General features: G+C 40.5%; 1 protein-coding gene across 2 annotated transcripts in view; it reads left to right on the top strand.

The window, feature by feature from the left end:
• The window catches only part of nectin3a (nectin cell adhesion molecule 3a), a 28,830-nt gene that overhangs the window by 4,662 nt on the left and 7,776 nt on the right, over positions 1 to 16,392 (top strand). The window contains exons 2-3 of one of the 2 annotated variants that reach the window (XM_068584936.1): positions 9,538 to 9,879; positions 14,547 to 14,846. In XM_068584936.1, coding sequence (XP_068441037.1) covers positions 9,538 to 9,879; positions 14,547 to 14,846 — 642 coding nt within the window. Of the gene's footprint in view, positions 1 to 9,534; positions 9,880 to 14,546; positions 14,847 to 16,392 lie in introns of both variants that reach the window. The other variant, XM_068584935.1, reaches the window with a different exon arrangement.

Here is a 16,392-nt window from a genome sequence, read left to right on the forward strand (position 1 = left end):
CTTTAAATCCTCATGGCCTATAGAGCAATCAATACGTAAGAAATAAGCGTCCCTCTTCCACAACTTCTTGTCGGAGGACCACATGAAACTTGGTGGATACCGACGCATCAGAAAATCTTTTATTCTAATTTCTGTCACTTTTACGTGGAATTTATGGATTCGTGGAACGCAAAGTTAATCTAGTTTCTTAGTATTATTTTATCTTGTATTTATTTTTCACATACAATATTTATAATCTATATTATATATCTAAACCTACAACTTATTTTAGCAGTGACTAGACAGAAAGTGTTAGACTTTCTATCCCAGAATCACAGGCCTAAAACCACTAGTGAGGAGGAAATGTTCACCGCATGCATTATTGATTTTTAATGGAGTTGCTGATGAGTGACGGGCCCAAACTGTTTCTTGTAGTACTTGTGGTTATATTGTAGTACTAAGGGGTTTTAATTTTCCTGCATTTCAGTTGGGGACACTCGCATCATTTGAAGCAGACACAATTAGTTGATTTTTACACTGTTGGATTTGTCAGAACTTGGGTCCAAGGTTTCTAGGTTTTTTAGCACCCTCCCTCTGCTCTCTGTGTGTGTGAGATGACATCAGACACCGAAACCAAGGGAAAGAAAGACATGATCCCTGTTTTGGCTTGCTGAGCAGCCCTGGTCGTTGATGCAGATATATTGCGGTAATGGCTTAAACAGGATTTTGCACAACTGTCTCTTCTCTTCACCCACCCCGTAGTTTACATTCTTCTGCTTTTAGTTGCTGATGCCCTGCCTCTTCATCTTCAAATAGATAGTAAAGCTTAGTTATAGATTACTGCTGTCAAACGTGATAGTTCCATGTGGTTGGCATTTTTGGCTTCCACTTGATTTGCAAAAAGTAAACTAGTGGCAAAGTATTTAGGGTTTAAAAGCAATGTTAGATTATTATTTCCCATGCATTGAATTAGAATTAAAGAAATCATTACAGTTTAAAGGTGTATTCACTCTACAACCCAGAGCTGTTAGACCAATTTAAATGGGAGCACTACAGCCTTTATGTACAATAAATATTTGTCTTTTACATCCAAGTGAGCTTTATATTATGTTAACACTATGTCTGACCAGGCATGAAACTTGAGTCCCAGAAAAAATACACTTGGATGTTGTCTTACTGACTTTTCTTCATTCGCTGTGGACTTAACAGTGTGGGAGGGAGGTGTGTAGTAAATTGCAAGGAGCGGTGTTGACAATATTCCCTTTTGATTGAAGTCTAGACGAAGTTGTACAGGATGTAGGGGAATTAAATCATCACAGACAGAGCCGTTGGCTAAATGATTTGCATTGGCATGTTGTCAAATACATGAATTTGAGTTGTTCTGTGAGGTCACTATAAATTCGCTGTAGTCAGCTGGGATTTGTTTTGTCCCAAGTGACCCAAGCACCTACATCTCCTTGTTCTCACCGTTCCGAGTAGGTGGTGAGTACAAATCAAGAGTAACATTTTAATCTGTTGCAGAAACATGGTGAGAGTTGCCGGGAAAAGTGGGTGTGCCGGGAAAATGAACTGCGTCTGACCAGCATAATGCTGCTGAAATGCCACACTGACCAAACTACCGACTGTTTTATTGACCATCGGGTACAGAGTACAGAGGCAGATTGTTATTGGACTGCTTTACTTCTTCCCTTGTTGTGGGGTGGGTGACGTGCAGTGATGCTGATTACTCAAGAAAGTTTATATATATATATATATATATATATATATATATATATATATATATATATATATATATATATATACACACACACACACACACACATCTTCTAACAGGTTTTTGTTTTAACAGCTGATAGGGTGCAAGATCCATGCAAATTTATAATTAGAGCAACATATTAGTTGAAAGATTAATTAACAGATACAAATGAATAATGATTTGCAGGGCTCCCTCTTTCCTGTTGCATTTCAATGAATGGCCAGATACAATTTATGTATTAAACATAGCAAATCTCAATTTTCAGGCCCCATCAGAAGACATAAATAAGATAAGATGCATGCTTGGCAGATCTAGCACTCAAAACAAAGCCTGACCAAAGTTGTTTGCTTTTAGTTTGTCATGCATCTTACTTGATAGCAATGTATTGCTCACCGCATACATGGTCTATCTACATGGTCTATCCCTGTAACACCAATACATACAAATCTATTAACATCCCATGATAATACTAGCCCAGTGTTTGCAGCCTCTATGTGCCAATCCCTGACATCATTTAGATGCCTCAACAAAAAGGTTGTTGACAGAAACGGGCATCACACAAGAAATCTAAAATTGGACAATGATGGGAATCATTTAAAAGAAAAACAGTCTAATTCCCTCTGGGCTCTCTGTGGCATATGGGAAACTATGTTTCCATTATGTTAGGTCAGACTAATGAAAGTACAGTAGCCTATTTAGACCCAGTGAAGGGCAGTGGAGTCTGTGATTAGTAAAGAACCCATTCTCTATTCTCAGTAAAGCTCCACCCAACAAGGGCATGATCTATTTCTGTCGTAATAGATGGAAATTGAGCTTGGTTTCAGTACTTTTTTCTCAAGATAGTGACTTGAAAATTTGGCAGGAACAACATTCGTCTAAAAACAATGCATCATTCTTCAATGATAATTTTTGGGAATTTAAATTATGTATGACTGGTTCATTGTTGGTTTTACACTTGAGCATTATAAAGAACACTTTGGTGGGGAAAATTATATTTTCTTTTTGTTTGGGAGAAGTTGTGTGGAACACGTTGTTGGTCTCTTTTAAAGTGGGAATGGGAGCCCAAAAATGTAACTGTACGAAGACAAGATGAGCAAATACCAGTTTTGAATATTTGATGCCAACATACAGTTTCTTTTATTATCACACAGTAGGCTAATGTGGAGAGTTGGACCTTGAAGTACCATTGGTAGGCTGTCTATGCTGTCTTTTGTTTGGCTTGATGGTAGATTTCATCAGATGCTGTGAATAATTTACTAAAATCAATTAAACAGATACGAGGCCAACCATAAAACAGCACTTGTTCTTTATATATAAAGACTTCAGTTGTCAATGTGTGATGTCTGGCTAATTGTTTTATGTAGTAAATATATTAAACATTCATTCATGGCTGTCAGTTTCTGAGACAAGATGAAGGTTATTTTTGAGAACACTTTGCTATCTAAAAAAGGGACGGGAGCAGTAAGGATGTACTTAATGAGCAAAGCAGACCCTGACACAAACAATGTCACAACAGTGGAATTTTCAACACTATGATGGTGCAATGGTGAGTGCAGTACCGTCTCTATTAACATTACCGTGTCAGAGATGTAATACACTTGAGCTCTAATTGAGAGACTCATTGTAGCTTCTCCCCTTTAAAAAGAAAACTCAGATGTTTAAGTAGCTTATTCACACAGCAGCTTAAAAAATGCCCTACATGGAAAAAAAATAACATTGCTGCCCATCTTTGGGTCCATTGTACTGTGTTAACATTCTGAAATAGCCTTCCTCAAACCCCCACAACAAACAATAACAAATCCCACACAATAAGGCAGGACGCTGTAATGTAGGAGTGTTTGTGTTGCCTTGGTACACAGTGGCAGACATTGTCCTTCACAAGTTCTACAGCATAGCTGTAGTTAACTCCGATGAGAGGTTGTAACACATCCCGACACTCTATATGTCAACACTATTGATCTTTTTCTTTTAAGCATGGATCTTTAATCAAATGTGACCTGTATGAGAAGGGTACAGAAGTCTACTTTGCTATGGGGGAGTAATGAGAAAAGGTTTGTGAAGAAGACGGTGACATGTGAAAGAAGCCCGTACGCCCCTTTTTAAAGGCCTGTCAGCTGGTGTTTGTCTCCACCATGAATTAGCCCGCTGAAAAAGCCTCACACCCTCACAGGATACAATACAAGGAAGGAAGGGGGTAGATTAGAGCTGGTGTATGGACTAATGGTTTCTTCACACTGCACAAATATTTCTTACGATAAAGACGAGCTATAAAACAAGCCATACAGCACTTGGCCTATCCCTTCTCTAACTGATTGAGACAGAGTTATAGGCCCCACGAAAGTAAAGCATTGGTCTGGGGGACTGCGTTAGGCGTATAGGCATTGTCTGCTTTTCCCTGGTCGCCTCTTTAGAGAGTAACAATAGCAAACAAATGGCTCCACACTGCCTATTGACTTCTTTGAGTTTCAGTGTTTGAAGGCAGAGACGACTCTCAGAAAATGTAGCTCCTAGAAGAAGATTTATCGATTAATATTCTAAGTGCTACAGCAAAATCCCAACTGTTTGATTTTTTTCTTCATTTTCCACTAATGTCCTAGCTTTGGCTGAACACAAGGAATGGTTTAATTGTTTTTCTATATCTTCTTTTCCACTTGAATTGGGTTGGGAATGGTTGCTGTTGAGGACATTAGCCCATTGAGACATCATTGAATAATTGTTCCATGTGTGTTTTCCATTGTATCTATATTTAATAGTTGTATAGCATTCCATCTTCAAAGACTATTTTGTGCGAGTTTGGCAGAGCCATCGCAGTTTTCAAATGCAAGTAAACATTTTTCACACGCATGTCTTGAGATTCCGGTAGAAGTTAATAGTCAGCTGATGTTGCTAGTGTTGCCTTTGGCCTCTACTTAACTACGGGACTTTAGTGCTTCCATTGAGCAGGAATTACAGCTCTCATTAAACAGTAATGAAACACTGCCCTTGTGCCTGTGTTCACCTCCTACTCACAAATTATAGAAGCAGAGAAAAGAGTGAGAACTAGTCTAGGTCTGATATGCATCGTAGGTTGCTTGCTAACCTCTTGGAGGAATAACAGGTGCAGCCAAATTAAAGTTCACCATGTCAGAAGAGCAGTTGCACACGTCATTTTTTTTTTTAAAGCTATAAACGAAGTGATCTATATGCACTATGATGAAAGATGTTGATATTGACATTTCTTTGCAGGTCTATAAAAATCTGTATTTGTTGGTTAAAAATGGCCCCAAACACCTTCTACTGTGTCAACCCTTATCTTGCAAGACCAATTCTTAGAGTCGACCATATGGGACTAATCTACTCTCAAGAAATAAAGTAATGTTCCACCGTTTAATCAGACCCCCCCTTCTCACCTCTCCCGACAGTGTCTATCGTTTTAAGCTCGGCCCACTTTTCTTTTCTTTTTTTAAAGCGTTTTTCTAAATGATGCAGTTGGTGGTTTTGGCCTCAGACCTGGGGTTAAGTTACACTTTAATGCAGAACTCAGACACATTTTACATTAATATATCTACATTTATACATCAAAATGACAACTTAAGATGTTTGTAGTGAATGGCTCTTCACAAGGTCTTATTGGTTCCTTGCAACTTGGATCCTTTTTTCAAACGGGAACGTCGCTAAAAAGTAGTTTTACAGGGATGATTATACGAGGTTAGGTAAGAGAAACTTCTTACCTCAGACAGTTGGGGAAGCCTTAGTTGTAAAATTACAATAAATAAACCTTTAACTCAAACGAACAGTAATTGTGACCCAAATTAATCAGTTAATAGGTTTGAACTATTCAAATATTTATCTTTATGCAATATGTTACCGACAACCGTGTTCCTGCACAGCGCACTGTTTTGTGCTGATTTTGGTGAGAGCCTATGTTTCTATTCAATCTTGTCGCTTGTTTTAAATTATAAACGACTGATTTGTGAAGTTGAAATTAGGTGTGATGTGACGCCACCAGGTAGCTGGCTGAAGGGCGATTGCCGGGGAGCTGAAAGTATCTGGCCTGCTGGTGGCTATAGTGTAGGTCATTTCCAGTAAATTTCACAATATAACCATGTTTTCTGTTTAAAAAGTCCAAAGGGTGCGAGCGTGCAAAGTACACAAAACAACATTAAAGTTAACTAGCTAACATTGGCTGGAACATTATTTAAAGATCATCAAAAGAGAAGACGTTGCATATGTTTAAACAAAATGTATGTAGCTTAATGTTCGCTAATTAAATCAACCTTTTTTTTCTTGTTATCTGGTCGTCTAAATGCAGACAATATAATGTTGACATAAATCAACCATCCTGGTTTTGTAGTGCGTACTATATCAGTAGTTTTGACTCGGTGGTCTGAGCCACTCTGTCAAACTGTCATGTACTAATATCCGCTTGTAGAAATGATTGACCTAGCCTGGCAGCATTTTTATGTTAAAACATAGTTCACGCTGTTCAGTTCTTCACTGCTGTCCATCTCACGCCTAAACTTCCTCCCAATAACTGCCCTATTTCTTGCTTTATGTACTTATTCCTCCTCGCCTCACTGTTCTCATTTCTGAAGGCTGAGCACTCTGTTTCCTCTTGCTTTAGTCCTAAACCACACTCCCTACTGCACAGATTTCATGTCTGCATTCTTCCTTTGTGAGGTCTTCAGATCAGTCCCCCATGAGTGCTGTTTGACGTGATAATCTATGCACGGAGTTGGTCGACATAAACATGACACATTGTCTATTTTGTTGCTGCATGTGAAGGTTTCAGGCCTTGGACGCCTCCTGTCTCACACGGTTCTGACACGCGGGCTTCATTGCGAGGAGCTCGAGCCAGGAGACGGCCTCCTCCTTTTGGAGAAGTCGGGGCCGAAGCTCGGTCAGGTCTGGGTAGGTGGAGATCTTGGCTCATCAAGTGGCCGACGTGGAATGTTTGAGCCGGTTGCCAGGCAAAGAGGAAGGTTTTGATTTACCATTGCGTCTTTCGAGCAGCTTGTCGCAATTAGTGATGTCAGGAGGAAAAGAAACAAATATGAAGCGTTCCTTCAAAGGGGAGGCATATCCTTCCCATGAGTTCATTCTTTCCTCGGGTTTCTCAAGGAAGAAAGGGGCAAAAGTGCAGCTTATTTCTCTTCGGACAAATAGCGTTTTGCAGGCCCGGCTTCTTCCTGTTCTCTGGTGGGGCGTTGCACTGTGAGTCGAGTAATTAGGTTGTAAATGATTGAAACAGCGACACAGCACAAAATATACATTTTCGTGTTTATCCCATTTAAAATGTGGACCCGTATTGATTTGTTGGATAGAATGCTAACCAGTAATGAAACTAGTAACAGTCCTGAGCTGTGCCTCTGCTCTGCAGCAGTATGCCCATTTCCTTGAAGAAACCATATGACGGCTCTGTTTTAAGGCGCTGTTTACATTACATATGCATGCAGTATTTTAGATAATATTTCAAGGAGCTCTAGTTTGCGAGCTCTGGCTGTGTTCTTCACTGCCTCAGACTACCAGTGCCAAGTTTCCCCACTCTCCTCCTGGCTGTAGGTATCCCATGCAGAGGCCATCTGTCTCTCCTCCCATAATGTTAAGGGTGGAGTCCTCTTAAAACACTTTCCTCCCACCCCCTTCCTCTCCCTCCTTTCCTACATACTCCCAAATGCTTACGGTAAAACAAACAGAACATTGCATAGATGGAGTCTTGTTTCTTTGTATGCTTTGAGAGCCCTGAAAGGTGACACACAGAGATAGACAAACTATGTACGGCAGCAGTTGGAGTGTCGTGTCAGGTAGCTGCAATATGCAGAGCATGTCAGGGACAAGAAGCCTGGTCCAAGACACGTGTCTGCGTGCATCAACACATTGTCATGCATGCCAAGCATGTTCCTTTACCACTCGGACAACCAGTGCGGTAGAAGGATTTTTTTTATCAGAATGGCATTCATGGTCTTGTACCAATTCACATATTGATCTCACTTAAATGGTACAAATTGTTTAAGAAGAGGAGTTGCACCAGTGAGGTGGCAACAAACAGCTGTTGTGTCAGCTCAGATGTCTGTGGAGGGCAGAATGCAAAACCCACACGGCTCTGACCCTGATTCTCCCCCACACCAGTGCAGCCAGAGGACTCTGGCAGACGCAAAACAAACACAGGGCAACACATGCACTGCTTAGCTCTTTAAGGCAGGGTGGGACACCTCTTTTTGACCAGTTCATGAATCATAGGTGGGAAAAAGATGTCAATGTGTCCCTAAATTATCTTGGTGAAATAATCCAAAATGGCTTTCCCAAGTGTTTCTCTAAGTAAATTACCAAAAAAAGATTAATAGTTTAATAGGTTAAAAGCATAAATACTGTGCTAGATAAGATTAGTGTACACAGTAAGGCGAGAAATCCAAGCAACATATTTTAAAAATGTGGGTCAGCAGAGAAAAACAAACAACCAGGAAAGCCCAAGTATTATAGCACAGCATGAGCTTCCACAACACAATGCAACATACATTTAGAACTCAGCAGCCTGCGTGTGTGCGTGCATGCGTGTGCGTGTGTGCTGAAATTACAGGGGACATATTGGCGCACGGGGAGCCTCAGCCTCCTTTGGCTCTATATTCCTCACAAACCAAGATAGCATTGCTGTGGCGTACCACTTAAATTCATGCCAAAGACTCAAAATACCAGTCAGTGGGCCACTTTTATAAGCTTTACTCCATACACATCCGAGACTACGTACAAAGTGGAAATTTATGGCTCCCAAATATAGCTTACTCCGCAAAACTGTGTCAATACTACTGAGACGTACTGTTTGAATATTTTGAATGAAATCTACTTTTATTTATAAAATAAATATTTTCCCAAGGTATATTGTAGATTTTCTCTACAATTCACCTTTTGAATTAGTATAGCCTCTTAAAAATGTTAAATCGCACATAATTCTATCAATGAATCATTTGTGTAATTATGCTCACAGAAAAAACTAAGCCATGGGTGGATTTATTCTCATTCAGAGCTAGACATAACCTGTAATTTAGGATTTATTTCAGGTTAGGTTTGCAAGATACTGTATTCATTCCCCTTGAGTTTGTTTTTGTTGCTACAACCCGGTCTATCAACTGTGGCATATAGATTACTGTCCATACGGCTTGTGTGTCTTGAGCACTTCAGTGTTGATTTGTGTTGTGTGCGTGTTACTATTGTTATTTTATTTGTATTTATTTTTCAACATGACGACAACTCGGGCATTTGTGGTCACATGGTCATCGAGTCTTGACTTGCTTTTACTAATTACAGCGTTCAAATATTCATTATTATTCAAAACCAAGTTTACATGTTGCATTACTTTAAAAAAATGTAGTGAACTTCAAGTCAAATTTAAGGGCGTTATAAAAGAGGGTGTACTACCATAAAATTGCTTGTTTTGTTTCATCTCCTTCCAGTAATGTTTTTTTTTTTCTATCCTGCTTAAAAGGTGCTCTGGTGATTAGCAAGAGGGACCGTCTGAGTGTCCCGCGGTGAAGGTGTGTTGCTAATTAAGAGGGAAAGCAGAGCACTCTGAGTAGCCCAGATGAATTATGTTCCTTTTCCTTTCTTTTTTTCATGAAAAACATGTCTGAAAATTATGTGTTTTAGTGGACAGGGGAGAAACACACTGCTTGACAAATAGATTTGGATTCACAGACAATTTTCTTCTGTAATCTCTGAATCCAAAGAAGTGTCATGAGAAAAGCATTTTTACAATTTAATTAAAGCTGTGACAATGACGTGTTGCTGACGCTTATTGGAATCTCATCTCTGTCCCGTTCTCTCAGCAGGTGCAAGCAGTAACCAGGTGATTGTTCCTGAGAAAGTGAACGCAGTGCTGGGGAAGAACATCACACTGGGCTGCAGAATAGAGGTGGGCTCCAACCTCACACAGAGCTCCTGGGAACGCCATCTTCCTTCGGGCACCATTACCTTGGCGGTGTTCAACCCCGAGTTCGGGACCTCCTTCTCTTCGGACTACATCAAGCGCATCTCGTTTGTTTCCCCCTCTGTCCGAGACGCTACCATTACCATCGAAGGGGCTGGCTTTGCAGATATTGGGTCCTACACCTGCAAAGTAGTAACATTTCCTCTGGGCAACACACAAGCATCAACCAATGTTAATGTGTTAGGTAAAGTATAGCTCTGTCTCCCTTATTTTCTTTGCCATTGTATTGAGTGCTTCTTAATGCTGGTCTTTAATCTCACTTTTCTAAGCAGGACACTGTTGGTTGTGATTAAGCAAAGCTTAGGTGACTACTAAGTGTTTGCCCTGAAGGAACAAACTACTCCCTGAAGCTACCTAGCATTGTAATTTACTACCTGGACACAGGCCATGTCAATTTAAATCCCTATAGGAATTTGCTCTGTATAGAAGCTGCTTTGGTGTGTGTGTGGTCCCTCATTTCACTCACTCACTCACTTTAATTAATTAATTTCTCCATAGGGTCTTCCACGAGCCCACTTTCATACAAATCAAAAAGTGATCATTTTTAGTCTCATGTGGCCAGCATGTAAACAAAGTGCAGAGGGTTTGAACAGGCTCAGCTTGGTGCAACTAGTTGCATGCAACAACAAGTTAATTGCAGGGTGTGACGCAAAGCGACTCTCGTGACATTCACTCGCTTTTAACCAAGCTGCATGATAAAGTGTGATGTGTAGCAATGCTCTTAACTCTACAACGTACAGCTATTTTCCATAAGGCGGTGAGGATTGATGTCAGTTCTGCCCTCTTTACCCTTTGTCACGAATTATGAAATCATACCCCAGGCTGAGTAGTTGGCATGTCTGAAGCTTTCACAGGCACTGAAGAAGCAGATGACAAACTTGGCAATCCATGGTTTTGAAAATGTGTAATATTTTTTGGGTATCTGCACATTCTATGAACCCTATGAATTTTCTTTTTACAATGATTTTATGTGTAGTTGCCGATATGACATCTGGATGTCGAGGCTATTTGCCTTTCATTAATAAGCTCAATTCACCCCCCGCCATCCCGCAAAAATCAAATAAATACACAAAACACTGCATCAAACACATAATTTGTGACTGTAATACATTTGAAATGGTGATTCTCATCACCATTTTCTTTTTTCTTAAAGTTTTGCACACTTACACTAGAATGTCTCTGCACTAGGGTTAAGAGCTCTTCTCTGAGGAGCGTGAATGTTGAACTTTCTCTGCGGTCAGCGTATGTTTCAAGCCCTAAATTGGTGGTTGCATTGCACTCAGGCCTCGCTGAAAGAAGTAGATTGCACTGTAGGCAGTACCGGTAGTTTCTTGTCTCCCTCCAGAGACTGGAGGAGACTCTGATGACTAATGAATGGTACATTAAGTGCTGCTCTGACAGCCGCAGAGTCTGGGACCTCACAGAGTTCAACTTCACCTCGCTCTTCTTTTCCTGGCAGCTTCTCTGTGTTGTACATTTTTGGATCTCACATACATGTACATCCATAGAGAACTACATGTCATGTGGCCATAGATTGTTTTTTTAACAAGTGCACACTTTACAATTAAACACAGCAGATTAAAGAGATGAGCATTGGTTTCTTCATCTCTGCCTTGTTTTGGGTACCCTGGTACATTTTTCACAAGTGTTTTGAAAACAAAAAGGTTGCTGCATCCCTACAAACTAATTCTGAATAGCACGTCAACACACAGACAATACACCGCAGTGTATTAACATATTGTTCTAATATAGCATAGTATTGTATTTTCTGCCGTTTAAACAACTCAATTCTAAACTTTGATTCATTTTCATACTTTGAGGTTTCAGAGAGCACACTTGATTTAACTTTAATTTCTTTCATTTGAACTGAACTAAAGCAATTCAAAGATTATTAGATTGAAAGCCTCAAACCATGAATAATAGACCCAAGTCACAGGACACGCATCATAATGATTAACAGGTGAAGTTGACATTGACTTATTTTTAAAAGTTACACTCTACATGCAAACCTTTTACTCAATCACGAGGCACTCAACACACTATTTGTTTTGGCTCGACACTTATTCGCTTTCCTCTTCATCCTTGTGTCTACAGCACCTTGTAGAAAAGACCTGAGCTTTTAAGGAACAGCTCAGAAGGAAGTGTGCTACAGTACGTGAGCCAAAAAGTCTCCACCAGTAAGCGATAGGAAAGAAGCCAAGGAGAAAAATACGACACAGGATATGAATGAATTAGAAGCAGCCTTTGTTTCAAAGTGCTGACGGTTGCATAGGAAATCTAATGAACAGCAATTTACTTTTATTAACATCAAAACATGTATGCAACACATAACGTTGGTGAGGCAGATTTGATTGATAAGCATTTCAGCTTCATCCCTTTTGTCTCAACTTGTCAGTTCATTCATGTGGCCGATAATGCATTTTTTGCTGAGTCATAACATTACAAAATCAGCCCCACAGAGAGATGATTAAAGTTACTTATTCACCAAAGTCAAAATCTGAAGAGAGTTATAGTTTTGTGAGTTGTGTTTCTCTCTTTAAATAATGCCCCGGCCAGTTTCTTTGACACGTGCGTCATAAAGCTATCTTTTTGCTCGCTTGTTACTATGTGTCCTAGTTCTTATATTGTTCTGTTACCTATTAGCTAGATTGATCTTACCTGCTTGCCATGTGTAGCTTCATTTGCACTTAGTTCACTGGCATTTATTTCTTTGAGCATCAACGTTTTGCATCACAGCATCCAACATCTCAAATAAAAAAAATGTCCCTGTTTATTTCAGAAACGTCATAAATCTTTACATCAAAGTGACCGCTTTAAATAATAATAAAAAAAAACGTTGAACATCGAGTTGAAACCCTTCTTCCAAGGGGTTCCCACTCTGATATCCGTGTTTGTATGCATATGTGGATCTGCGTGTGCGTAGGCGGGAAAGGGCCAATGCAGCCAGTTTGCTGAAGGGAAATCGTTACCCTATCCCCTAAAGCATTTCCACTCTTTCCAGGCGTCCCCCCTCCCTCCTTTCCTTGACAGCAACTCCAAATTAACACGTCTCTCTGATTTAGTTATTCTAAAGCTTCGGCCAGCTCGCCTCTTAACATAGAGAAGCTACTGTTTATAGATGGAGGCCTGTAAGGAGAGGCACGGAGAAGAGGGGGAAGAATGTGAGGTGGATGACTGAAAGGGGCGTCCCCCGGCCCTGCAGTGGGTACGGGAGATGCCAGGTTTATTTTGGGGTGCCGGGAGTTATTTGAAATTGTTGTTGGACCTGCTGCCTCGACTGAAGAAGTGGGGCGACAGATGTCTTGGGTCTAAGGTTATGGCCTTGTCTTGTGGACCAGGCTGGCGTGTGCCCCCACATGTCTTTTAAAACTGTCACCATTGCAGTAAGTGGAACAGCTGCTCTTTTAAGCGGGACAGAGATGGATGAGGCTTTGCACTGGAAGACAAAGATGAAAGAATTAACATAAATGGTGAATTCTCGTGATGGGATATGTAAGTGTAACCTCGCGTAACCTCGTGTAACTTGTGCAACCAGTTTACTTCTCTACTCCTCCCTCAGCAGACCAGCTTTTGTCCTTTTTTCTCTTTTAAAGTCATGCAAATGTCTTATATTTATATGTTTATAACGTTCATTCCCGCCAAGTTTGAAATAATTTTAAAAGAAAGAGGCTCAAATTATAACCAGGCATACATGTTTATCTTTTAATCAAACTATTGTCTCTTGTTCATTTGTGTCATTTAGGGTTTACTGTATGCTTTGGAATCTTCATTGTTAGTTTAAATACTACATTTTCTCACTTTTTCATGTTTACGCACAGATTTCACAAAATGTTTTGTCATGGAAATTTGGTTTAAAGTCATGGAAATCCATTGGTCAAACTGTATAAGAACCCTAAATGGCGCTAAATAATAACATCACGATCACAATCATAATCGGGATGATGTACAGGTGTATGAAGCGAGTACATATGCCTGTGCTCGCCTGGTGGGAGGGGCTTAGGGTAAATAGGAGAGAGCTCGTGATGAGGGCTAAATTGTCAAAAATTGTCAACAAGAGATAAAACTGCCTACACCAGAGCACCAGTTGAATTACAATATCATTAAAGTTTATTATTGAATCTGTTGCTAAATTACGACAAATACATACAACTTATCCCGCTTTAAACAGCGCTTCACGTGTTCATTCGGTTAGTGTGGCATAAGAAATGCAAACTACGCAACAGGTAGAGAGTTGCATTATTCTAGTCACGTCCCTCTGGCATGGATCTGTTATGACTCTTTGGGAAAAAAATCTTGTTCTGTCTAAACCTGCAGTTATTCTCAGGAAGCCGGTATAATGTTACCCCAGCTCTAAAGCGCTGATAAGTGTATAGACTGAGCTCCTCATCTTCGAGTAGAACATTGTCAAATACAAACGCATCACTATGTTGGCTGCAGTAGCCTCTGATTATGGACTATAAGAGTTTATCCCCAACATCATATGCTTGCGTAATGCTCGGCTGGAACCTTAGAGAAGGACCAATAAATGACCGTTCCTGTGAGACGCTATACGTTTGGAACAAAACAATAAAGACGGCTCAGTCTCCACTGAAATGCCTTCATAAGATTGAGTAGCATGGCTCATACATTTTTAATGCATATATATGAAATGGAATAAGTCAATCTGCTCTCTCTGGCAGTTAGGTATACTAAGGCCACTTTCCTCTGTCCATATTCTACATGATGGACATTATTTATTCATATACATACTGAAGAAGATCAATATTCATTGCGTAATCTTTTCTCCATTCTGTCATTTCCTCACCCCCCCTCCCCCCTCCATCGTCCTCCTCCTCGCTCTCTTTAACACAGTGGAGCCAAAGGTCTACGTGTCTGCCGGCCCCGCGATTCTGCTGGACGGTGGGAACGAGTCACTGGTGGCTACCTGCATTGCAGAGCGGGGCCGTCCCGCTGCCGAGGTTTTCTGGGAGACCGAGCTATATGGACGAAGTGAGAAGCAAAGTCAGGATGAGCCCAACGGTACCACCACCGTACAAGTGCACTACATGTGGAAACCGCAGCGCTACGCCCAGGGGAAGATGCTCACCTGTGTGGTGCGCCACCCGGCCCTGCAAACTGAGTTCCGCATACCATACGTACTAAATATTCAGTGTAAGTACTGTAATATATTATACCTCCTTGATTCCTTTGTTGTCTGTTCTCACATCAGACAGAATAAGTCTGGTGAATTGCATTATTTTGTGTTGTCGTCAACAAATGAATTGATCTACTTCTTAGTCTCTGTGACATAGAATCGACTTGCAACACTTTATTACTTAAAGGGATTTATTCCTCCCTTTAAAGTTTCTACTGTAGTACATTAGATGAAACCCAACACTCCCAATGAGTTGTTCATCAGGTAAAGAGGAAGTTGCTTTTCCCGGTGGTGAAAAATGGAAACAATAAAAGGAGCAATCAACAATGCTTCTTCGGTTTTTTTCTTTTGTGTCCAAAAACACATCAGTGAGCCACATTTCTGTTCCCACATCCACTCACTTGCACACTAAATCCATGGTGCCAAACAAAAGCACTATGTCTCCCTGTTCCAGTAATGTTTGCTGCAAAAGATGCAATAACAAAAATATATAATATTGGCAGCCTCAAGTTCCACCTTAAAATGTTCCGAGACACAAATTAATCAAAATTTCAGCCTGACAGGTTTTGTCACCAGCTTTCACCAACTTGGCCTCTGATCATGTCGCTTGCCTCCTTGCATTGTGTTTAATGCTATGGCTGCAGTTTATTACAATTTTTGCTATTATCATAAATTATATGCATTGTTCCTGAAATCACCAAGATGAAAAATCACAATCAATATAGCCAGCAAAGTAATGATTATTATTATAGTTCTAATTGTGTAGCCCTCACAGGCACAGTCCATCGTATCGATATTAACCCGTGCTGATAGCTTGATTTATGAATAGCCTGATCCCTCTTTTACTATAAAGGGGCCATTTAAGAGTAATTTTAATGTCATAATCATTGATGCATACCGCCTTGGCGCGCAGTACTAAGGGTTTATCTGAGCTTGGACTTTGTGAGTGCAGGCTAATGAAGGTATTTTATGAAATATTGATCAGGGCTCAGCAGCAACACAAGTAGCAGGGGACTGCTGGGGGGCAGCGGATGGAGACGTGGAAAAACAAAAGGTTAATACAGGGAGAAAGAAGCTTTCCAGCTCAATAAATCATGTCAAATGCAGAGGCAGGGGATTTTAAGTGCAAAAGAAGCACAATTTCAACGTTGAGCTACGTTTAAATAAAAAAAGGTCAGAGGACATGATGAGCCCGGGCATCTTCCTGCGTGCTGTAATGAGTTCCTCGTTCGTCCTCCAGAGAAATCAAAACGACATATTGGATGCCTAAGTCGGTGTTTGCCATGTTTTATTACAGTGGCATGTGCCGGCCTTCATTTAGGAATCCTCCTGCTTTCCTTTTGTTTTTTTCTTTGTCGTGGTAAGGCAGTAGAGTTTATTATTAGCCGCAGTACAGCTACTGTCTGAGTGAGTCTGTCATTTTCTAACTTTCCACCAATCCGGGGTCATTTGTTTGTTCTCTTGGCTCTTGTTCACTCGCAGATCCTGTACCCTGCTACCGTCCCGCACAGCCTTTGTTTTTGTCATCGCTCTCGACTGTGCTTATAACGCACACTTTGTTCC

This window comes from Clinocottus analis, unplaced genomic scaffold, assembly GCF_023055335.1.
Source record: "Clinocottus analis isolate CAN_PGR_092001 unplaced genomic scaffold, fCliAna1.0.p SCAF_2, whole genome shotgun sequence".
In the NCBI taxonomy this organism is placed as follows: Eukaryota; Metazoa; Chordata; class Actinopteri; order Perciformes; family Cottidae; genus Clinocottus; species Clinocottus analis.